This window comes from Papilio machaon, chromosome 29 (assembly GCF_912999745.1).
Source record: "Papilio machaon chromosome 29, ilPapMach1.1, whole genome shotgun sequence".
NCBI classification, from domain to species: Eukaryota; Metazoa; Arthropoda; class Insecta; order Lepidoptera; family Papilionidae; genus Papilio; species Papilio machaon.
In genome coordinates this window covers 1,924,344-1,950,407 of record NC_060014.1, presented here as the reverse complement: position 1 = coordinate 1,950,407, position 26,064 = coordinate 1,924,344, and the positions used below count along the sequence as shown (strand labels likewise).

At 32.6% G+C, this 26,064-nt stretch overlaps 1 protein-coding gene across 3 annotated transcripts; it reads right to left on the bottom strand.

The window, feature by feature from the left end:
- Positions 1-588: 588 nt before the first annotated feature.
- LOC123722744 (monocarboxylate transporter 13) lies at positions 589-25,374 on the bottom strand. Of its 3 annotated transcripts, none has more exons than XM_045685314.1 (8): positions 25,183-25,374; positions 14,874-15,188; positions 11,834-11,956; positions 10,963-11,106; positions 10,212-10,338; positions 9,237-9,416; positions 8,481-8,607; positions 589-1,968 (listed from the first exon to the last, which is right to left on the bottom strand). In XM_045685314.1, the coding sequence occupies exons 2-8, from the start codon at positions 15,004-15,006 to the stop codon at positions 751-753; spliced, it is 2,052 nt and encodes a 683-aa protein (XP_045541270.1). In that variant the 5' UTR covers positions 15,007-15,188; positions 25,183-25,374; the 3' UTR covers positions 589-750. The 3 variants fall into 3 exon arrangements, with proteins under 3 accessions (XP_045541270.1, XP_045541271.1, XP_045541272.1); XM_045685315.1 differs by having other exon boundaries at positions 14,874-15,080; XM_045685316.1 differs by lacking the exon at positions 589-1,968 and adding an exon at positions 4,011-5,321.
- Between the last annotated feature and the right edge of the window lie 690 nt (positions 25,375-26,064).

Here is a 26,064-nt window from a genome sequence, read left to right as displayed (position 1 = left end):
AATTAAGTTATTCGCCATTAAAAATATAACTAATTAATCATAGTTAAATAACCTACAAATACCTTATATGGATCATAAATGTGAGGCGAAGAATCCCCGGAAACTTTTTGTTGGGGTAAATTTCAGAACAAAATCGACGCATGATTAGACATCAAACTTGTATAAAACACTCCATCCATAGTTTATAAATCTATATGGATAATAATTGTGCAAGATTCTTCTACCAGTTAAAGGTATTAAATAAATTAACTTATTGGATTAATACGGAGAAAACGGTAACTATGATTAATTAACTAAAAAAAAATCGGGTAACTGGTAAGTGATAATTGAAAAACTAACATAATTTAAATAATAAAAAAGAACTAGAAATAATAAATTCGTTAAAAGTTATTAGTGCAATGTCAAAGTAAATGTTAATTAATGATGCGCAAAAAGTAGCATGTTAAATAGCTGTTTTAAATAACCAGTTATTTTTAATTTAAAATGCTATAAGCAGCTAATATAAACACCGACTACTTTTAATAAAATTAAAGCTATCATTATCAAATACATTAAATGTGATCAAAATAAATCTAAATAATTTGTCTGTAGTTAAAATAAAAAAATTAAACCTTACATTTCAATGGACCCTATCATTTTCTTCTAGGAAATTGATATTTTTACATTTAAAAGGCATTTTATTACATTTCAGTGATGATTTCGAGATTACAAGACGCAAAATTGACGATTTCAGATTCACCAATACTTACTTTAGGCTTTTTCTTCTAAATTCTGTTGCATTCTTCCCGCTTTTTTCCTTCTACTATGAATAAATGGCACAAAGCCCCAAAGTGCCGCACCGCTACAGAGAATCAGGCCCAAAGTAACGAATAAAGATTTGTATGAATGAGTGTATTCAAACCATACACCACATACAGGAGGCCCAATAAGTTGCAAAATGCCATTCACAAACAAACTAATACCATAAGATGACATCAAACGTTCTGTACCAAGCATTTCTGTCATAACTAGTGCTGTAACACCCACATTTATACCGGAAGCGATACCGAATATCGAACAAAAAACGCTTATAGCTAAATAACTCTTCATCAACGGTATCATCGCTAAACTGATACCCGATATTAATAAACCGGTTATAAAAAAATAACGTTTAGGCGTTGACACAACATCAGATATAGCGGAACCTCCGATTCTGCCGACCAAATCTAACGCTGATATAATTGACAATAAATACGCGCCTAATGATTTATCAAAGCCACATTCGACCGCGTAAGATGGTACAAGGATTATAAAATTTGTATACGAAATAGCGCAAGTGCAATTAGATATCAAAATAACAAGATATATCGGATCTTTCAATAGTTGTACATCGAAATATTTACTGGGTTCCTTTTTAATATTGTCATCACTTTTCTTTCTACAACCGCAACAGTACGTTATCGGAGCTAAACTATCTGTTACGGACTTCAGACTGAACTGGGAAGCAAATTCACTCGGTTTCTCAAACGCTGAGAGTGTTGAACCATGGAAAGGTGTCGACATATATTGAAAACTTGATGTTGAAGGGCTACGTTTCGGTGTTTTTGGTACAGTTAATTTCCTTCCAAAAGTATCATGTGAATTGGTACGACTTGATTTACCTTCTGGTACTGATTCTAATAAAGATGGATTGCTTGGAAGGTAATTTGATATTTTACTCGATATTTGTGATAATCCATGTCTAGAAGAAGTTGATATTTTTCTTGCTCTGTCATCCGATAATCTCATAACTTGGGCGGCGCTCGCTGATCTAGCAAAATCTAGTTTATTTGGTGATCTATCATCTAATGCGAGGTTAGATTTATGTTTGAAGATTGGTGGTGAATTGTTTGGATATTTGTCTGTTGGTGTGTTGTCTTCTGACGTCAACACGAGCCGCGGATGACTTGCTTCCAAATCAATGGGATCTTCTTCCGCGAACGGTTCAAGCTGGAGAAATAAATTAACCAGTTATTTTTGATAACGGTTATTATAACGTTAATTGTTATAACACATTAAACGTTAATATATATAATATATTGTTTATACGTATAATTTTGTTTAACGGTAACAGTTACTACAATAACGGGTTAATCGTTATTATTGTAACTGTTAGTTTTCATAAACAACATTTAAATCTAACATAAATTGTTCATATTTTATTTTCAGGAAATTAAGGAGTTGTATAAAATTAAACAATAAAAATCAAGACAAAAATACATTTTATTAATACATTATAAAATTAATTTCCTATACATTATGGATAGAATATATTTGAACTAGTCAACATCGTAATTTGTGCAGAATTAACAAATTCAAACATTCAAAGCATGTTCATAATTTGAACAAACATTTAAAAATGTGCGTCATAGAGAACGATTAACTTTTTTATAATCAAATATACTACTAAAGTGGACAATTTTTTTTTATAAACTTTCTATTAAATGTCATTCGAAATATATAAAAAAAAATTAAACAACAATAACAAAACTAAAAATTCAAATTAAATGCCTTAATAGAAAAAAGTATTATTGGCCGTCCATTGGTAGAAATTCAACCTTAAAACAATCATTTTTTTTTAATTGAAAATAGCTAAATGCATTTCCATATTTTACTTAAACATTTCAAATATTCACATTTATCAGTTCTCACAGTTTCTGTGTTTAATATTTCTCGTAATGTTTAGATGTATGTTTGTTTGAAGATATCTCCAGAACGTCTCAACAGATCTTGATGAAATTTGTCACAGATGTAGAACATAGTCTGGAAGAACACATAGACTACTCATTAAGTTTTTTTTTTTATTATTTTTATTCACTCCAAGGTATAATAACCGAATGACATCTGACACGAAGATACTTAGACGCAAGAAATCTACCAACCATTTTGTAAGAAAATGTAAAAAATTAATTAATAATAACCTTAAGAAGCCTCTAAAAAAACAATACATTTATAACAAAACTATATTACGTAAAAAAAATAGTAAAAAAATACAAATTCGTTACCGTCAAGAAATTATAATAAAAAAGTATAAATCGAGTATAATTATCAAAATAAACTAAATTAATTAAAGAACTAAATATAAAAAAGTAAAACTTCATATAATTCGTATATCTATAAAAAAAATAACCTAAAAAATCTTGGCACGTACAAAATACATTGCATATTCGACATTAAGAATACAGAACTAGAAGTTATTTTGAGAACGATGGAAAAAAAACTATTTTTTTTTCTCTTTAAATTACAGTCAAATTTAAATAAGCGAGAACAGAATGAGTGTAAAACACTCTACAAGCGAGATTCATTGTTCAATCTTGACGGACGACCTCCATAAGCGAGAGATTGTAATTAGAAAGTAACCTCTATAACAGTGATTGTCAAACTTATTTCTTTCACCGCCCCCTTTGAAAATCAATTATATTTCAGAGCGCCACTAATTTATATTCAGCCCTAAAACTTAAAAACCACAATTTCATTACTTTAATTAATTTCAATGCCCACCATTTTTTGGGCCCCTTATCGCCTCCTCCCACTTTGGGAGACACTGCTCTATAACGAAGGAACAACATCCTCAATATGCCTGCAGGCTAGATTGTAGATAAGAAGGTACTGTCTAAAGCTCCACATGGCGGTGAATAATTGTATTTATTATACAGTTATATTGTTACTAACATACTTAGTAAGTGTTTTAAAATAAGAAATAAAAATTATTATATGCGAGAAAAATATCCTAATCCTTTGGAATCTCGCTTATTAAGGGTTCGATTGTATTTTAATTAAAAAATTTTAAAGGTTAAAAAAAATCAAATGTTCATTATAAGAAATGTGTAAATCGATAATACGTAAATTGTAAATTATAGACTTTATTACGTAACAAAATATATTATATATTAATAAAGCATTATGTACAGTCGATCCTAGATAAGCGAGAGTCTGATGTATTGTAATATTGTTCTCGCTTACAGTGGTTTCTCTCTAAATAGAATTTCTCGCTTTTAGAGGTTTCTCGCTTATTCAGGTTCGAATGTATATATTTAAGCAAATATATCAAGTCTGATTAACTAATTTACAAAATAACTCAAATAAATCTTTAATAACCTAATAATTTGCAATGAAAAATTTTGGTCTTCAAAATTTTAATTTAATACAAATAAAGTACAAAATGCCTAAACCTTTTGAGTTGTCAATTTCTCAGCTTCTGCCTTTCTCTTTTTATGTCTATTAATTAACGGCATAAAAAGCCATAGAGACGAACCAGCTATAAAAATAAAACCGAATGTCACAAACATATTCACGAAATTCTTATCATATTCGAACCACAAACCACAAATAGGTGGTCCAACTAATTGTAAAATACCATTCACAAACAAACTGATACCATAAGTTGACATCAAACGATCCACACCCAAAATTTCCGCCATAACTAAAGCAGTTACACTATTATTTATACCTGAAGATAGACCAAATAAAGCGCAAAATATACTAATAGTGGTATAACTATGTAAAAATGGTATCGTAGCTAATGTTACACCAGAAAAAAATAAACCGCCAACGAAATAAAACGATTTAGGTATCAAATTCAAATCGCATAACGCAGAACCACCGATACGTCCGACTAGGTCAAGAGCTGATACTGTACTGAGGAGTAATGCACCTCTAGATTTATCAAAACCTATATTTTGTGCATACGAAGGTAGCAAAATAATGAAATTAGTACAAGATATAGCAACAGTACTGCTGGAGATTAAAATTACTAAATAAGTAGGATCTGTTAATAATGTGACGTCAAAAAATTTATTAGGTTCACTTTTAACTTTCCTTTTACAACAGAAACAACAATAAGCGACATCAGCAACACTTTCAGTTATTGATTTCAATGAAAATTGCGATGCGAATTCATTAGGTTTTTCAAATGCTGATAAAGTTGAACCATGAAAATGTGTAGATACGTAAGCAAAACTAGATGTAGACATATTTCTTTTAGGACCTACAGTACTTAATCTTCTACCGAAAGTCTCTTGTGAACCTAATCTTTTCTCAAATCCATCTTGTGCAATCGATGCTGAACTGTAATTTGCTTTTGAAATAGGTCTTGTGTAAGATAATTTACGTTTAGATAGGTTATGTCTCAAATTTTGTGTAGAGTTCATACAATTTTGACTGTTATGTACATATTCTTGTGATAGATTATTCTCTGATGTATCTTTTAATAGTTTTTCCTCTGGTATTCCATTATTTTCGTTTATCGCGTGTGTCGCCATTTTGTAAACCTCTATAGGTTCGTCTTCTTCGAACAGTATATCCTGTAAAGGAAATTACTACTTCAATATTAAACTACGAGAACATATAATTATTTAGTTTGTGGGAAGAATTTAGAAGATATTGCATGCATACAAACAAATAAAAAAAAGTAATAGACAATTTAGTAAAAAAGGGAATTAGTATATAAGCATAAGCCGACGGCAGAAAATGGAAATGTATCTCGAAAATTGGCCCAAATAAGTTATCATCAATTGTTGTAACTAGTAAAAAATCAACTACGTAATCATTTTAGGACATTCCAATTAACGGTAACGTTTGGATTGATAGAAATATGTTCCAAAATCAACTTCCTATCTTTATTAATTTAGAAATTATGATTCTTTGAAATAGTTTTTTGGCTCTGGTGTAAAACTAGATATTTTGAGATAAGACAAAATCGCTTTCTTCCGTCGATATAGTCATATAATGTTAACTGAATCGGTAAGAGGTGCTGCTATCGCGGTTACTCCTGTCAAATAATATTAAAAACCTACATGGACATAGATAATGACATTTAAAAAAAACATACGATATTCTATTCGTACTGTAGATGTCATTCCAGTACATATGACATTTTTTTGACATTGACAGGAGGGCGTTAGTGTGCTATAATAATTTAATTTGACTTATGCCCACCATAGATATCATTGTCAGTCTATAGACAACATAAATATTACAACTGACTAGAATAAACTAACAGGGAAAAATAATAATAATACAAAACCAAACTATCTGTACTATTAAAAAAAACTACACAACATTTAAACCAGGGATCACTAAACTATTTTGGACAAGTGACCCCCTTCTCCAAAATAAACCGTTACAACACACCCCCCATGGCCAAATTATCTACTTTTAAGATCAATTACTATTATTATTATTTATAATTCTGACTGAGATCAATAGAAGACGGAGTGAGAATAAGCAATGCTTTAAGTTCGATATCGACCCCTTTGGGAACCCTGATTTAAACGTTCCTACTTAAATGTTATTTTTAGTATTCATTATTTTTTTAATATTATAATACTTTTTATTTAAACAACGTTAAATTTTACTAAGTTATGTCTATACATAAATATATAATCCATAGATGGAGTATTTCATACAAGTTTGACATCTAATCAAGAGTTGTGTTTCCAAATGTCATTTTATGTTGAAAGTGACAACACTGAAGTAATTTATCCCAAAAAAAAGGCCTTTTTGCCTCGTTTTCGTGCTCCGTTATAGATTATACATCTATAGTCGTATATATTACTGCCTAAATATAATCACTTTCGTTAAAGGCTATTTAAAAACAAAAAACGCGTTATTCAAGTTTTTTCTTTCTTTGAAAATGAAACATTTTGTGTAAGTGTTCTAAGGAAAGTGATTATTTGATAGGCGTGCGTTAATAACTGTTATAAATAACGGTTATTTGTAAAACAGTGCTAATGTTAGTGAAGTTAATTGACATGCTATTTTTATCAACAACACTACATGCAAAACAAAGATGACTTTCGACATTTCATTTGAAATTTAAAGTTTTTTTTTAACTGTAATATTCATATTAAAGTTGCAATTTATATGAAAATAAAATAAGATGAAATTAAATAAAACAGTGAAATACTGCAATAGATATATGAACTATAGATGTAATGTTTCATACGAGTTTAACGTTTAATCGCGAGACGATTTTTGAAACGTCATTTCATATCATAAATGGCAACACTGAGGAAATTTTCCCCAACAAAAGGAATTCAGAGGTTTTGTTTCACCTCATATTTGTGCTCTCAATTAGACATCTATAATTTATATATCTACTTTCAAGCAAATAAAATATACATGCGATGGAAAGTGAAAAGAAAAAAAAGGAGCACAGAATAAAAAAAACAATACCAAAGACACGAACATAAATAAAAAAGTACAGATAAAATGAGTGGCTTACTTTGTGTGACAGGTTTCATTTTCAAAAAAAAAAACACTTGACAAATAACCGTAAACACGTATCGGACGGTACTTTGACATATAAATGAAAAACGTAAAATAAGTTTTTCCCGGATAAATTCCTATATATCAATGGAAAGCTTATCCATTTTTTTTAATAAATAATTTCCGACACATTAAAAAAAACCGGTTATAATAACATACAAAGGACAAATAAAATTCATTCGCCATTACAGTAAAAAAAATCACAGGTTTCATTTCATTTGTCCCCATTATGATGATTGAATCCACAAAATCAAGCTGACCAACTCAATGTTTTTTTTATAGAGCCAATAGACTGAAACACACTACAGGTCATTTTACCTACGGTTTAAGTCGCTATAAGCGATATGTCGTTATAACCAGTCTCTTTTTTATAACCCAGATTAATATCCCATTTATCAACAAACAAACAAAACTTTAATATAGTAAAACTGCGACAAAAATAACCCTTGAATATCGTTTATATAGTCGAACCTGGTTAAACGAGTGTCGAAGGTACAGGTAAAGTTCTCGCCTATAGAGGTTTCTCTCTAACCCGAATTTCTCGCTTATCGAGGGTAAATAACTCTCGCTCATAAAGGTTTCTCACTTATCCAGATTCGACTGCATTCCGATCCGATCCAAAGCAATTGACATCATAGACAAATTGAATTCGTCAAAAAAAAACTAGGAAATACCTAAAATATGATATGGCCTGACTATAAAATTAACGAACACAAAATAAATTTCATTTAAAAAAAATCGAATTTTCAAAATTTTATTATTTTTTTAAATAAGATTTTTTAAGACTTTTTTTCAATTGAAAAATAAACTATTAAAAGCATTATTTGTATTTTTTAACTTAGATATTGCAAAAAAAACAGATTTTTTATACTAAAAAAGATCACAATATCACTTTAAATAAAAAAATTGACAAAATGACCTTCAAAAATATAATCCTATAATTTTAGTCCTTTTTCCCTTCCCATCCTTTTCTTATAAGGAAAGGATGGGAAGGGGAGGTGGATTGAACGGAGGAGGAGATGCATTAGAAAGTTGAATATTCTTTTTTTGTGCGTCTCCTCCTTCGTAGATTGAGGGTAGGCAACGCAACTGCAATTGAGTAGGACAGCAGTCACTTCGCCATTTCGGCGAATTCGTGTAGCTTACTCGTTTGCCACCTTGTAATATTAAAAAAAAATCAAATTTTAACTAACCTGTGGTACTTCATCTTCTTCTTCTGGCTCTTTATACTTTCTCACCATATGTTCTTCAACTGGTTGAAATAATAACGCTGCTGCCCAAACATTTAACATAACACCGCCTAATATTAACACAGCTCCTCTGAAATTAAAAAAAAAAAAAAACCGGTTATAACGACATTACTAATCAGTCGTTAAATATGTATTTTGTATTTTTTTCTATTACTAACAAACTTTGATAAGCGAGAAACTTCTATTTGTGAGAAAATTCTATTTGTGAGAAACTTCTATTTATGAGAAATTGCTATTTGTGAGAAACTTCTATTTGTGAGAATATTATTTGACATATCCAGTTTCGACTGCATTTTATATACGTAGCAAATGTAACGTGGAACAAGACATCTTACTAATATTATAAATACGAATGTTTGGATGGATGTTTGTTAGAAGGTATCTCCAAAACGACTCAATTAATCTTAATGAAATTTGGCACATAAATAAAACATAATCTGGAAGAATACATAGATAATTATTTTTTTTTATTTCGCACTAGCTTTTACCCGCGACTCGGTCCGCGTGGAATAAAAAATAGAAAACGGGGTAAAAATTATCCTATGTCCGTCTCCTAGTTCTAAGCTACCTGCCCACCAATTTTCAGTCAAATCGATTCAGCCGTTCTTGAGTTATAAATAGTGTAACTAACACCACTTTCTGACTATATATATAGATTAACAGAGTCACAGTTGACAGATAAAATTATTAGGTACTCACTTATATCCATAAGTTTCCAGCAGATATCGTAACAAAGGAGGTAGTATGATACTACCGAATGCGGATCCAGACATACATATTCCATTAGCGAGGCCGCGCAGGCGAACGAAATATGACGTCACGATATACACAGTTGGAGGAAACGCGAGCCCAGCGCCCGCACCCACCATTGCACCGAAACTTTAATATTAAAAATAAATATTTGTCAAGAAAAAAACAAAAAAATAAAAACTTGAGAGGTGTGTTGGGACACCCGGATGGAACGAAGTTCCTTTCTATTAATTAGTGAAGGAACCAATGTTTATTCTATGAATAAAAAACTTAAGTCTTCACAAGAAGTACATTTTATTTCTATGAATTTTCGTTATATATTGTCACGTCGTTGCCATGGTGATATAGCAAAAAGTGTCGTGACAACTTTTCGTAAGAATTTTTTCCGTCTAGCCCCCTTTCACAACGCGCGATAAGAAACTTCGTTCCAAAAATTAAAAAAAAAAAATCTTTTTTTTTAATTTTTGTCTATCTCTTTGTATGTGTGTCTACAAATCTGCGTTCGTTCTAGTAATCTTACGGTACTGTTGGACAGATTTAGACGGGACTTTAATTAGAAGGTAGCTGATTCACGCTAGATAGTTATAGGCTTTATTTTTAACATCTGGAGTGGATTTTTTTTACAACAAATTTCTACTATTTTTTATAAAAAAAATATATCTTCAAATAAGTACTAAGTATTAATGTAACAATTAAAAATTTAAAAACACTCTTTGTTAATTAAAAAACAAAAAAAAAGAACAACTGTACTCTATGACACTTAGGGAAAGAATACAAATCGAATGACATCTCACACATCAAAATCGGTTCAGTAATTCACTATACAGGATGTTACAAATAAATTAACATAAAAACAAACAAACATAAACGCGAAAAACATTACCCTCCTATATCAGTCGTGTAAAAACTTGTTTTCTTACTTACCTAAAATATAAATATCCGATAGAAAATGCCAAACTGCTAAAAATCATGCCAAATGCTGCGAAACATCCACCGATAAGTGTAACAGTCCGATAAGACCATTTTACAGACAGAATAGATGATATTGGACCTGGAACGTTGATGAAAACGTTTAAAACATATTATTCATGGTAACTGAAAAAGAGTATCGATGGCTCAGGGGTTAAGCACTCGACTTGCAATCTGCAGATCATAGGTTCGAATCCCGTCATATACCAATGTGTTTTTCGATTTACATATATACATTCTTACGGTGAAGGAAAACATCGTGATGCTGCACATATCTGAGAAGAAATTCAATGATATTTGTGAAGTCAACCCGCACTTGACTGTGGTTGACTATGATCTAGTCATCTCTAACTTAGGGTAGACTCCGAGCTCCTCAGTGAGGACGTATAGTGAGCTGATGATGATGAACTGAAAAAAGGTGATCCCCGAAAACGCCATAAAAACAATATCGTTTACAACAACGGAATATTCCAAGTCCTATCTATGTCTTTATAAATAGTTATAACAGTAATTAATTTAAAAAACTCAATCAATCCAGCTAACTAAAGTTGAAAATGTTTTCCGTTGGATCGATTTCCTTAAGTACACAAGCTAAAAGTAATTTTAATTGGAAAGTATCTACAATTTTAATTTCTAGGTATAACGAAACAGGTTAAAACTGGATGTATCCTTGACTAAATTTATAAAAAAAAAATCGGTGATATACCTAAACTGCTGTAGAGGAAGTAGCATAGCGCGACAATCCCCGACGAAGCTGATTCGCTGGCTTGGAAGACATCTCTGAATTCAACCAGTAGTACACCAAATGATTTTATAGTGCCTGGTATTAATATATTCACTAATGTCGCACCTGAAATATGAAATCATTCTTGTCAGAATATAAAAAATACTAAAAAAGAAAAAAAAACACTCAGGAGAAGAATGAACTACATACACACAAATCTATAAAATTGGTTGTCATTTAAGCTTCGTGAGGTCAAAATCATACATACAAACCCACATAAATTATTAAACATTATCGTAAGACAAACCTCTATAAGCGAGAATCATTGTCCGTTCTCAACAGACAACCTCCACGGGCGAGAAACTTGGGTTAGAGAGTTAGAGGGACATTTTTATTTTCCTTTTTTGAAAAAAAAAAAAAAGATAACATTCTACAAATGTACAAAATGTACAAAGGTCTGTAGAATATAAATTAAGACATACATATTATGATAAATATAATTTTTATAAAAAAAAAATACAAATTGGGTATGTATTTGTGAAAACGGCAAACTTGTGAAAAAGACAATTGTAAAATAAACGCAATAGATTAGCATATAAAATTTTTAAAATAAGTGACCATTATGTCTGTCCAACAGTGTACATAGTTTCACGTCTATAGGACACAGCCGCGAAAGCAAACTGAAGCGAAGAACGATGATAACGTTAACCCGAGAAGTAATATTCGATTACCGATATTCGATATAAATAGTTCGCTAGAAGTAAAAATGTATGACAGTGTATCGCTTCGCTTTGTCTTTGCTTTCGCTTTCGTCTTATGTACACTGTAGGCCAAAAATATTGATGCGGTTTACCTACGAGAACGAACCAGCCCCACTTGCCGTCGGGTGGGACCATCTCCCAGTCCCTTTCTGGTGCTGGTCCAATGGTAAAGCGACCCGCGCCCACCGCTGGACTCTCATCCTCTGGCAGTTTTACTGAAAGAGTATTAAACAATTTAAATAGTAAAAAAAGAATATTTAGTTAAAGAGGTCTGTTGTTAAATTAATCTGGTGAAGATTATGATTCGAATGGCATCTCACAATTCAAAATAAATTAAGGCATTTATGCGACAGGAGGTAACAAGGTCATTACATTCGATGCGGTTATAAGCGAGAGACATTGTCCGGTCCCGTCGGACTACTTCGAGAGTAAATATAAGAGAGTCAAACATCACAGACTTGAACTCTCACGTATACAGGTTAGACTACTAATACGTCAAATTTATCTGGCCCAGCGAGAGTGAGAAGGTTTGTCAGAAAACATGTAAAACCTTATGACAAGGATTTTGTAACATACTCAGGGGGCTAAAGACCTATCATAATTTAGTTTAACTTATTCTCACCGGGTCAGATAATTTTATCGAACTATATACTAATATTTCACTGTCAAAGCTTCCATAACGTCAGATTACGTCATTGAATTGACGGCGGCGTGAACTGAATGGCGCCTCCACTGACCTCTTTCCAGACAAACGCTTTATAAATAACACTGGAGTTATCTTGGCTTAAATCCAGATATACTGGATAATAGTGAATTTCTTTTCTGTTCAACGTAATTTATTCGTCTAACTTTTTATTTCACATAATATATAGAAATTGCGTTAAAGTATAGAGTGCTTCCCGGTGGATCAATCGGCATACGTTCGTTCCCATTGGACCGATGGACACCATAGAATAAATCTGGCCAATGGGAGTTTTTATTTAAAAAAAATCACTAAGCCATTTAGACAACAATTGGCTAAAATACAAACACACAAACTCATTAAATTCAGACATTTACATCATCCATTAATAACGAAAACCGGTCTAAGAAGTCTTAAAACTAATAACTAGTCATAAAATGTCGAACACTATACTAACATTAGAAGGAAACACTGACAAACTCATGACATATAAAACACTCAATATGTAAAACATAGGCATCGAAAATGACCAGACAAGGCTATAGACCAACAAGGATATCTGACCCGGTGGGCATAATTCAAAACTAAATTATAAAAGCTCAGTAGCGCCCTCCTATCAAAGTCAAAAAAATCACAAGGTCCTTTTCTGTCATTTACTGTAGGTGTCATGTCATTTTTTTTATACCATTTTCTATAACCAAGTAAGTTTTACATTTTTTTCTGACAACAAACCGCAACAATCTCTCTCAACGGGACACATTCTTGTCTGACTATAAAGTACAACTAGGATCTTGTATTTATTGTAGGAGGATCTGTCTTTATTATATAGGAGGGCGATGAGTTGGTATTGTAATTTTTTATGCCCACCGGGTTATTCTATGCACGTTTATTTACTACAATGTACTAGAGTATTGTTTATCTTACTAACATTATAAACTAGCTTTTACCCGCGACTTCGTCCGCGCGGAATAAAAAAAATAGAAAACGGGGTAAAAATTATCCTATGTCCGTTTCCTGGTTCTAAATTACCTGCCCACCAATTTTCAGTCAAATCGATTCAGCCGTTCTTGAGTTATAAATAGTGTAACTAACACGACTTTCTTTTATATATATAAAGATGTGAATGTTTATATGGATGGATGGCTGTTTGAAGGTATCAACAGAACGGCTACACGGATCTTGATGAAATTTGGCACAGATTTAAAACACGGTCTTTAAGAACACATAGGCAACTTATTTAGTTTTTTTAATTCCGCGCGGACAGAGTCGCGGGCGTCACCTAGTCAACAAATATAGAACAACGTAGTACGACTGTTGTGTCGTAAGTGGTCAATATGAACCAATCTAAAATAATTACTAGCACATCTTACAATTACGCGATTACGTAATTATTGGTTTTATTGTATAGACCCATCTTAATATTCGACTATGACTGGATGTTGTCCTTTCGATGTATAATCTATTTTAACTATATAAATTTAACTAGCAGTCAACAATAAAAACTTAGCAAATAAATAAAGTTTTGTTGAGACATTCCGGTGATAAGGAATAACATAATCTTACTTACAAATGCGAATATTAAGATGGATGTATGTTTGAATGTATCTCTGGAACGGTCTGGAAGAACACATAGGCTACTAATAGAGTTTATTTTAAATTCCTCGCAGACGGAGTCGCGGGCGATAGCTAATCTTAAATATAATGAAATAACCACAATGAAAATTTAAACAAGAAACGACTTACCACATTTTATCTTCCTATATTTCGACTTCATGATAACACAAGCAAAGTACGGGTCGATACTGACTTATTATAAATTATTTTACATCTACCCGCATCAGATATACCAGAGATGAATAGCAACTACCCACATGAATTGATTATTGTTAAATGTAGTCTATAAAGTTGCCAATTTAAAATTCTTTCATAATACTGAATGATGCGTTTTTTTACTTTTAAAAATTAGTATAATTTTACGAGTTTTTTTAGGGTTAAAACAAATATGTAGTTTTTTTTATTTTATACGATTTTATAGTGTTAGGAACAAACGAATTAATATAATTTTCAAACAATTGATTTTAATTTCCAAATAAAAATTACTAATTTTGGTGACACTTTGTTATTGTAGATTGTACAGTTCAAGAATTATATTCACTGCCCACTTAGTTAATATAGTACAGAGAATATTGTTACTATAAGAGTTATCATTTAGCTTCAGTTGTCAAGTTTTCGACTGTCCATTGTAAAAAAAATGAGACTCCGTAATGGGTATGAAATCAACGTCTTCGACAGTTCTTTGCAAATTATCTTGGTGGTTCAGTTAACTGCGCGCTGCTAATGTCGTGCATGTCGCTAAGCCCTACCTACCTAAAATTGTGTTCTGCGTGCACTCGCGCGAAGCTAAGAGCCGCCAAGATATCCGAAATCATTTATACTTTATCAGAACTGACCTTTTTTAGATGACTTTATTGTAGTCTGTCCATCTTCATTGGCCACTATAACAGCTCTATTCTTATCCAATAGTTTTTCTTCTGCCTCATCAATTGTCTCCTTTCCCTCCGAAATCGGTGCCGTTGCCGCCATTTTGTTTACAAACGCTATAAAATGCCGGATCCAATATGGCGCATAGCTCGCTTACGTCAACGTATAAACATATTCTGGAATGTATATTCTATTAAAAAAAGGTAATAGCGTCGTAAAAAAATCGCTACATAATTTTTTAGTATGCAAAAATCAGTCTTCTAATTTGGCTGGCTTTGGCGTACCTGGAACAAAGAGTTACATCAGTTAGTAATCTTACTTCTTACTAATATTATAAACTAGATTTTACCCGCGACTTCGTCCGCGCGGAAAAAAAATGCACACATGATAAAAAAATTCCTATCTCCGTCTCCTAGTTCTAAGCTACCTCCCCATCAATTTTCAGCTAAATCAGTTCGACCGATCTTGAGTTATAAATAGTGTAACTAACATGACTTTCTTTTATATATATAGACTAGCTGTCGCCCGTGACTCCGTCGGCGCGGAATTAAAAAAAAATATTAAGTAGCCTATGTGTTCTTCCAGACTATGTTCTACATCTGTGACAAATTTCATCAAGATCTGTTGAGACGTTCCGGAGATAACTTCAAACAAACATCCATCCAAACATTAGCATTTATAATCTATATATATAAAAGAAAGTTGTGTTAGTTACACCATTTATAACTCAAGAACGGCTGAATCGATTTGACTGAAAATTGGTGGGCAGGTAGCTTAGAACCAGGAATAGGACATCGGATAATTTTTACCCCGTTTTCTATTTTTTTTTATTCCGCGCGGACGGAGTCGCGGGAAAAAGCTAGTTAGTAATATGAGAAGGTTTAGATATATGGATCTCGCAGAAGTAGTCTGGAAACATAGTATAGAATAACACGGGCTACTAAGTTTTTTTTTAATTGCGCACAGACGCGGACGACAACTAGTATATCTTACTAATATTATAAATACAAAAGTTCAGATGAATGCATGAAAATTTGTTAGAAGGTATCTCCATAACGGCTCAACGGATCTGGATGAAATTTATAACAGACATAGATTACAGTCTGGAATTGAGCATAGACTACTCAGTTTTTTTTTTAATTACACGCGGAGTAATTCGCGGGCGACAAATAGTGTAGATGTTACGTAAATGGCGGTATTCGAACCTAGGACCTGCAGATTGCAAGTCAAGTGGTTAACCTTTGATCCACCGTCGCTCGATAACATTTTATTATTACTTAACTAGCTTTTACCCGGGACTCCGTCCGCGCGGAATAAAAAATAGAAAACGGGGTAAAATTATCCTATGTCCGTTTCCTGGTTCTAAGCTACCTGCCCACCATTTTTCAGTCAAATCGATTCAGCCGTTCTTGAGTTATAAATGGTGTAACTAACACAACTTTCTGACTATATATATTTAACAATCAACAATATAAGATTAAACAATCTTCACAAACTGTAGAAATGAAATAGCATAATAGCTGTCTTCTATAAGATTTTATATACCGAATAATAAAGGTCCAGGTCCCATAGACGTCCAGAAATGCAGATGCGTTGCTTACGCATCTGCATTTCTGGACGTCTATGGGCAACGGTAGTCTCGCTATTTCGGCGAAATCAGTTGACCGTTTGTTCGTTTGCCACCTTTTCATATAAAAAAATAACTCTATTCCAGTTTGTATACCTTTGTCCCAAGATAACTAAAGTAATACTATAAAAAGTGTGTAAATAATTATGTTTGGCGCTTATAGGTACACTTCCGTGTTAGCTTAACAGTGGAATTTTAGAGCTGGCTCTTGTACTACATATCGTTCTCTCTGTCATATCAAAGTAAATGAAAGGGATAGTAATTTATATCAATACTTCACTGCAGTGGTGTTCTACTGTTAACTAAGCGTCTACTATGAAAGCCGAGAGCCATTGGAAAATTTCCATGGAAAGAACCAAGGGTATTCAATTCTACACTGTTCTAAGGTTGTTACAGACTAGAGTGGAAGATTTATTAAGACGTTATCGAAGTCTTTCATTACGTGTACATCTATATATATAAAAGAAAGTGGTGTTAGTTACACTATTTATAATTCAAGATCGGTCGAACTGATTTAGCTGAAAATTGATGGGGAGGAAACTTAGAACTAGGAGACGGACATAGGAACTTTTTTATCTTGTGTGCATTTTTTTTATTCCGCGCGGACGGAGTCGCGGGTAAAAGCTAATATAAAATAAAGTAAAATCTTACAATATAATATAGTAAATGCGAATGTTTAGATGGATGGATGGATGGATGTTTGTTTGAAGGTACTCGTATCTGGGGAAAGGCTCAACAGATCTTGATGAAATTTGGCACGGATGTAGAATATAATCTTGAAGAATACATAGGCTATTAATTATATTTTTTTTAATTACTCTCGGACGGGGTCGCGGGTAACAGCTAGTATTGTATAATTATTAAAAATACATTATTATTCTGTTATAAACTGAGATATTTTTTTTAAATTAAAAACAATTCCATCTATAAGTTAGATAAGAGATTGGTAAAAACAACTGGACGTAAGACTCATTTATTTACAGTACAATGTCAAGTGTTATGCCGCCCGTATCCAGGAAACATTTAGTTCTCGTAACTACACAAACATCTAGGGTTCCTTAATTTTCCACGATTAGTTTTAACTGGTTAATTTCCAATGGTAGAATGTTGAATAGAATTTAGTTACGAAAACATTAAAAATTATTTTATACAAATGGATTCCGATAACTTTTATCAGATTTAGGACTTAGACAAAGATGTTTGATTGTTTATTTGCATTGAATAAGCTACGTAACTATTAACCGATTTGAAAAATCCTCTCCCTTTTCGGATTCTACACTAACCCGGATGACATATTTATTACTAATCTAGCTTTTCCACGCGACTCTGTCCGCGCAGAATAAAAAAAAAACTTTATAAGTAGCCTATGTGTTCTTCCAGACTATGTTCTACATCTGTTAAAAATTACATCAAAATACGTTGAGCCGTTCTGAAGATACCTTCAAACAAACATCCATCCATCCATCTAAACCAGGGATTATCAAACTTATTTCTTTTACCGCCCCCTTTGAAAATCAATTATTTTTCATCGCCCCCTCCCATTTTTTATTAACCCCTAAAACTTAAAAACCACAATTTCATTACTTTAATTAATTTCAACGTCCCCTTTTTTTGGCCCCTTAACGCCCCGCTCTAGGTTCCAAACGCCCCCAAGGGGGCGTTATCGCCCACTTTGAGAAAAACTGATCTAAACATTCGCATTATATTAATATTAGTATTTTTTTTTTAATTCCGCACTGACCACTTCTTGGGTAACTGTCAGTTTAAGAAATAAAACAAGTTATAGATCGTTCAAGTGTTTAACTTTGTATTTCCAGTTTAAAAACTTAAAAAAAACCACGATAATCTGCGAAAGTGGCGTGACTGTTCAATTCAACCAACCAAAAGAACTGGGACGTTTTATCTTTACACTACATCGTTTCCTTTTGCGTGTTACAAACTAATTTAGATAACAAATTTAATCGTAGTACTAACTGTAGGACAGTAGGAAAATACTGTCATCAAATTATGTATCACTTAAAAATTATGTGGTACATATGCATACCCACTAAATCCCTCTATTCCTACTACGCATAGTGGCGAGGCCACAGGCACGCTTGCGCTTTGGTCTGCGACCTCGCCTGCGTCAGCTGCCAAAGCAGCTCCCACTATGGGGGAGGCCTACCTCCAGCTTTAGGTGACGGATCCCTCCCGTATCCGCCACCCTAGGACTATGTGTTCTATAGCCTATGTGTTCTTTCAGATTACGTTCTACATTTGTGCCAAATTTCATGAAGATCGATTGAGTCGTACCGGAGATACCTTCAAACATCCATCCATCCATCTAAACATTCGCATTTATAATATTAGTAAGATATGTTGTAAGAAGGGAGTGAAAATGACGGCTGAAGAGTACATGTGGAGACACGTATTGGAAAAGGACAGTATGATTCTATAACCGTGAAGTATTCATCCCGGACTTTTCAAACAACATGGACACTATAACGAGGTCAGTCGGTGACACTTTACTGACCCTATGACGTCACGTCCGGCCCACAACGAGGCAATTGGCTTGATCAACCAATCAACACTAATTGCGATGCGAACGCATTTTCTTATGGCGCTTGTTTACATTTGAATATAATGCGACAAACTAAACTGGCCCGGTGTGAAAATCCAGAAAAGATGTAAATAGTAAGGAAGAACACTTAGGTTACTACTTGATTTTTTTATTCAGTTTAATTTTGATAGCTAGTCTATAATAATGTTATAAAGAGAAAAGAATTTATTGTTAGTTTGTTTGGAGTGAATAGGCTCCGAAACAACTGAACCTATTTAAAAAATATCAATGTTGGGTAACTACACTATACCCGAGTGACATAGGCTATATTTATTACTAGTTTTTATTAAAATTTCGCGCTGACGGGTTCGCGGGTGACAGATTGTAACATTATAAATGCTCAAATTTATATGTCTGTATATATCGACGCTGGAAAGCATAAACGCTGTAAACCTTGAAATCGCGAATATGTTTTTCACACGTTAACAATTTCAACCATTATCAAAGGATAATGATTTTATTATAGGTTAGCACAAACTACACAACATTGCTAAATACCGCATGCTTGTAGACGTATCAGCTCACGAGTTATCATTTTTTGGCTCTCCTGTAAAGTTCATACTTTCGGGGTAACAGCGTTTACGCTTTCCAGCGTCGATATGGATATATGTTACCACACTCCAGTACCGTTTAACGGATCTGAATGACATTTGGAACACACATAGATTAAACATTACTATCTGAACAACATAGACTACAAGGTTTTTTTTTTTTTTAGTATTTCTAACGACAGCCGTCTCGCCGACAGCTAGAAGTTTCATAAATGTAGCATTATTAGTATACTTTTTCAAATACAAGGGCATCAAAGTGTTGAGTCTTTGGAACCTTGGACGTAGGACAAGTGCTTTTAATTTAGGTCACTGATATTGCTTGCCACGGAATCTTTTAAGACATTCAGTAAATTTCCATTCCCTAAACACAAACATGTATAAACATTTTCAATACAACATTTATAATATAAAAAAAAAACTATTACTTTAGTCTCGAAAAAAATGTCACATTAAAAATAACGCCATCTATTGAAATTCCTACATCAACATTTGTTTTTTAAGTTTTATTTATGACGAGCTTTCGCCCGCGATTCCGTCCGCGCGGGATTAAGAATAATTCTATAAGTAGCCTATATGTTCTTCAAGACTATGTTCTACATCTGTGACAAATTTCATCAAGATCTGTTGAACCGTTCCGGAGATATCTTCTAATAAACATCCATCTAAACTTTCGCATCGATAACATAAAAGTAAGATTAGTCTTCTAAAAAAGTCTTTGCAAACCTTAAAAATCTAGTTACAATAAAAAATACACTAGTTAATTTTAATTCCATTCCGACTATCGATTCAATTAACAGCAATTAGAAACATTAATTAATACTTAAATTGTGTCAATAGCAGAATAAATCATAGAAAACTAAGGCCACGATGTTTACTTGAACGTCACGTCAAGATTACAGATTATAAAGATGCTTTATATATATAAAAACATTTAAATACCTATCTCCTAGACTTTATGAGCAAAGTTACAAACCAACAGACTTATTTGACCCGGTGGGCATTAGTTAAACTAAATAACAATAGACCCATATCGGACTGTAGCTTACTGTTTTGTCATTTGTTGAATTATTTATTTACTAGTTGTCGCCCGCGATTTTGTCCGCACGGAATTAAAAAAAAAACTTTATTAGTAACCTATGTGTTATAACAAACATCCATCCATCTAAACTTTCGCATTATTGACATATACTTAAGTCCTTTGTTTACATATTTTAGTATCACATAGACACACACACGTGCAAATTAATCCAGTCTATTTATATAATACATGTTTACCAATAGATCAGTAAAACATTTTGGAATATATACGCTAATTGAGGTATAATACATAAAATCTAAATACAGCGTATTCAAGATAAACGCTCAACTTGTGTAAATCCATACATGGCGGCCATTTTAGCAATTCATTGTTCCATTTGAAATGTTTTTAATAATGATGGTTATATAAAATATCTTTATCTATATATATAAAAGAAAGTTGTGTTAGTTACACTATTTATAACTCAAGATCGGTCGAACTGATTTAGCTGAAAATTTATGGGTAGGTAGCTTAGAACTAGGAGACGGACATAGGAACTTTTTTATCTTGTGTGCATTTTTTTATTCCGCGCGGACGGAGTTGCGGGTAAAAGCTAGTCTATCTATATATATAAAAGAAAGTTGTGTTAGTTACACCATTTATAACTCAAGAACGGATGAATCGATTTGACTGAAAATTGGTGGACAGGTAGCTTAGAACCAGGAAACGGCCATAGGATAAGTTTTACCCCGTTTTCTTTTTTTTTTATTCCGCGCGGACGGAGTCGCGGGAAAAAGCTAGTCTATATATATAAAAGAAAGTTGTGTTAGTTACACCACTTATAACTCAAAAACGGCTGAATCGATTTGACTGAAAATTGGTGGGCAGGTAGCTTAGAACCAAGAATAATAATAAAATAATAAATTTCTTTATTTAACTATAAGCCATTTTTCACAAAATTAGTGGGGCTCTGTCTCCCGAACTAGTTAAAACTGTGTTTCGGGAGGCAGCGCCTTCTCTTATATATTACTTAATTAAGCGTTAGTTACTATATTATATATGTTAAAAGATACAGGAATAGGACATAGGATAATTTTTACCCCGTTTTCTTTTCTTTTTTTTTTATTCCGCGCGGACGGAGTCGCGGGTAAAAGCTAGTTAATAATAATGTAATTGAAAACTCGTGATAGATACGAAATGTGAAACCACGTAATTCCAGTACAAGTAAACAAATCAACGCAATTTGAAACACAGACTAAAGTAATGCATAGACTACTCAGTTTTTTTAATGCAAACGAAGTCAGGCAGGCAACAACTAAAAGTAGTAATAAGAGGGGAAAAAAAACGTTTTATTTGTTAACGAGTTTGCGAACGACAAAAAATTATTCATTCATCATATATCTTTTTTAATATGTTACTACGCAAAATGAAACAAGGCCACGAGTCAAGAGTTTTTACATTTTATAATTCAGGTTCCGTACAAAATATTTATAATAATAATATTCCGGTTTTAAATGTTTAAGTAAATGAAGGAAATAATGTTTTTTTTTTATCTGTTAAATGTGACAGTAGATTTCCACTGCAATGACATTTTATGTATTAAAGTAATGTTTCCCTTTCATTTTTTTTGATTAAATAAAGAAAACAATATGTTCAGTACCAGTGTTCATTACTGAACCCTAATAATACATTTCATATATCTATCTGTTCTAGAGGTCATTGCCCGCCAACCGCGTTCTCCAGGTAATCCACTCAGGTTACTGACACGGCTGTAAAAATACGAATGAACCCATTCGAGGACACAGCCGACAATGTTTATTTCCTACCCATTTGGATGAAATGTAATTTAACGCTCACACAGTAGCGTTGTTAGGGTAGGGCCAGGCTAGGCGCCAAAATCGAATATAAAGGGGAGCCTGCAGTGCCCCCTAAGATACCCTATCTTTGGAGGATTTCCCCCGACACAGAAAAAAGTAGGGCGTCGCAAAAATCTCGCCCAAGCCTGTTGTGTGACCCTGCACTCACATTACAATAAAATCGAAAATTTGTATACACTTATACACTAACATGGATATCTGACCGGGTGGTCATAAGTCAAAATAAATTATTACACTTCACTAAAGCCTTGTCAGCGTCAAAAAAATGTCACAAGTTTTTTTTTATACCATATACACACACATCAAACTGTACATGGAATTACTTCCACTTGACGCCTGTCTTCTGTGTGGTCATAGTATTTCACTGATCGAGGCCAATTCGTGCACCCAACAAATATTGTTGTTGCGGGATCTACCACTGTTATCTTTGTTGTGTAGTCCTACAAGGATTTTATGTGAGGACTATCAATCCTAAGTGAGGGGGGGAATTTAATTTTATGACTGTAAATATCTAGAGGACATTAAAATGTATTCCAACATGCATTAAGTAACCTCTTTGCAACAAAGGATCCTAGTTCACATTTAGTTTAGCTTACACAATGCAATTAAAAACATCTGAAATCATTGTATTTGAAAAATCATTAAAACGGAAAACATTTTTAAGGTAAGAAGGTTAATTAGTTTTGTATTTCTCATTTATTTATGCTAATTATTCAGCAAAGCTTGAAGGTTGTTTAACAAAAAAAGTAATGAACATTTTGTAAAACTACAGTTGAAGCTGGATGAGCGAGAGTCCAAGGGACCATTATGTTTTTCTCTCTTATGAACATCATACTTTGAGACCAAACAAAGATTCTCACTTATTCAGGTTCAATTGTATATGAAAGAAATATGTAACACTAACAAATTAACATGTTTAATGTCTTCATTCAAATGGAGAGTTCATATATATAAAATTCTCGTGTCACAATGTTCGTTCCCGTACTCCTCCAAAACAGCTTGACCGATTCTCATGAAATTTTATGAGCACATTGAAAAGATCTGAGAATCGGCCAACATCTATTTTTCATACCACTATTAAGTTTTTTTTAACTGCGCGCGGAAGGAGTCGCGGGCGACAGATAGTTTTCATATAAAAAGACTGTAGTTGCATCAAATATTTTAAAAACTTATCTGAGGGTGCGGTAATGCCCCTGCCAAAGTAAACCATATATAATGAAATCAAAAGTGACCAAATTGTAGCACACCACAATAGGTACCAAAGATTATTGGTATTGTGCCAAATAGAATGGAGTCATTCCTAAAAATAATTTAGGGATTCCACATTTATGATAATCTGTAGTATTTATCACACAATATTATCTGGACAAAAGTTCCCCTTTGCAGGAGTATTATCAATCTTTCAAGATTGGCAAAACTGTTCTTAAATAACTGAAGTCATCCTATCAATATCCTTTATTGCAAACCAATGCCTAATTATTATAATAACATATTGACGCCCCCATCTAATAATCCAGTAATGCACTCTTACCGGGTTTTTGCTTTACCGTCGAATTCGGCATCTATAGGTCCTACAACATGTTGTGATTTTTTTTCTATTTTTCTTAATGTTAATTACGGATATAAAGTCATTATTGAAACAGTTTTTTTTTAATTTCCGGTATTCTCATTTTTCCTTCATAGCACAGAATACGCCCGGAATACATGGATGAAAATTAAATACGATGAAGCTATAAAAATTAGCTTTGTTTTGGTATCTAAAAGATTCTTGTACAATAATTATTGATGAAGTTATTAAAGAAATACGGTTTTTTGTTTCTCCTGAAAAATTTAATTTTTCCTATTACGGGGTTATTCGGTGGTGGCGTCAATATATGTATAAATGTGGGATATGCAAGAGGTATATTGGGACCATAACTGGAAGTCCATACTCTGCCTACTCCTATGGATTGGAATCCAACACAACTGGAGTTGTTTTTGTTTTAGTTTAATAGGAAGATTGTCATTTTTTATCTTCGGAGCTTCATTAATAATTGCTTTCTTAGTAAAATACTATTGTAAAATGCTCCCATCCTTAGTTCCTTGTGTCAATGATGTTGGTCAAATGTAACAAAGTAAGGCTGTAATATATTAAAAATAGAAAGACAGTTTGAAGCACCAATACTTAAAATTCCCAGTAATAAAATAACAATTATATAGCAATAATGGATTTCCAGCTAAATTTAAGTACTTAAACGTAATTATTCAAATTGTTTAAACACGCCGCCATTTCTTTATACATTATTGCCTTTGTTTAGAATAAATTCTTTGTTTACAGAAATAAATGAGTCATATTTCGTTTATGTACAAATGAATTACATTTAATATAATGTAATTGATATGCCTTATCAGCTTTGTACACAGTGTTTAAAGCATTAGAAAAATAAAAAAAAACATAATGGCTAAGAATTATTTCGAAATCGTAGCATGTTCTAATTTAACTCAAGTTCAATAATCAGTTATCATTTAACAATGTTATAAATTGCTTTATAATTTGTATGCCAAGACCAAAACAAATTAGACATCGTAGTTACAAAGACATAGTGTACGCATTTGAAAGTACTTACTTGATATGTCTTGAGCAGGTTTTTGCAAAACAAGGTCATTAACACAAAAATAATTCATAAAAAAACCACATTAGCACAAACGTTTTCACTAGGACATTGCAATATAACTTTTTTCATCACAATTGTGGGAGTTTTTGAGAATATGACATATGGTACCATCACCACACGAACTTTAAACAATGAATGACGCGAAATGAATGAAGTTGTAGAATATAATTGACGTATGTATGTCGTTAGTGATGAGAGAAATCTAGCGGAAACCGATAACAGTTATAACTGTAATATTTTAATAAGTGATTTGGTTATAGATTAATAATCAAATTCGTTTTCTTTATTAAGAGCCCAAACATAAATTAAAACAAAGCACCACATCGCTTAGTAAAACTACGGTGTGGTTTTTGTTCATAGTTTTCTCGGACTCCTTTCTTTCTTACGTAAAGGTTTTTAATGAAACTGAATAGTTCAATCTTTTTGCATGTTTATAGAAGAAAAAAGAAAATTTTCTTTCTTTAAATTAATAAGTATTTTAATTAATTCTTTCTTTCAACTTATTCTTTGTTTAAAAGTGCTAATTTAAACGTTATGTTGTATTTTAAGAAGCCGTTTCAACGTAAAACGAAGTTTATAAGAATGACATTTAAATCAACTATTTTTTGTGTGATATCTGGTTGTTCTTGGAAAATTTTATTTCGTACTTATTTCATCAGATTATAAGATAAACGTTATACTTATGTATAACACACGTTGCTCAAAGTTTTTACTTTGATCTCTTAAATCCAATAACTAAAGGGCTAAGGCGTAAAGTAAAAGATTCAATTGGAAACATAAATGTCAGATAACGAGATCTGTGTTTATGATGTACAAGCTGTCGCCCACGGCTCC

What these genes read in the sequence shown, in the direction of transcription:
- LOC123722744 (XM_045685314.1), bottom strand. Translation starts at nt 15,006, where the DNA reads ATGGCGGCAACGGCACCGATTTCGGAGGGAAAGGAGACAATTGATGAG. An exon ending in AATAAAGTCATCTAAAAAAG is followed by an intron (nt 11,957 to 14,873) that starts GTCAGTTCTGAT and finishes ATACTCTTTCAG; the next exon opens with TAAAACTGCCAGAGGATGAG. An exon ending in CTTCCTCTACAGCAGTTTAG is followed by an intron (nt 10,339 to 10,962) that starts GTATATCACCGA and finishes TCAACGTTCCAG; the next exon opens with GTCCAATATCATCTATTCTG.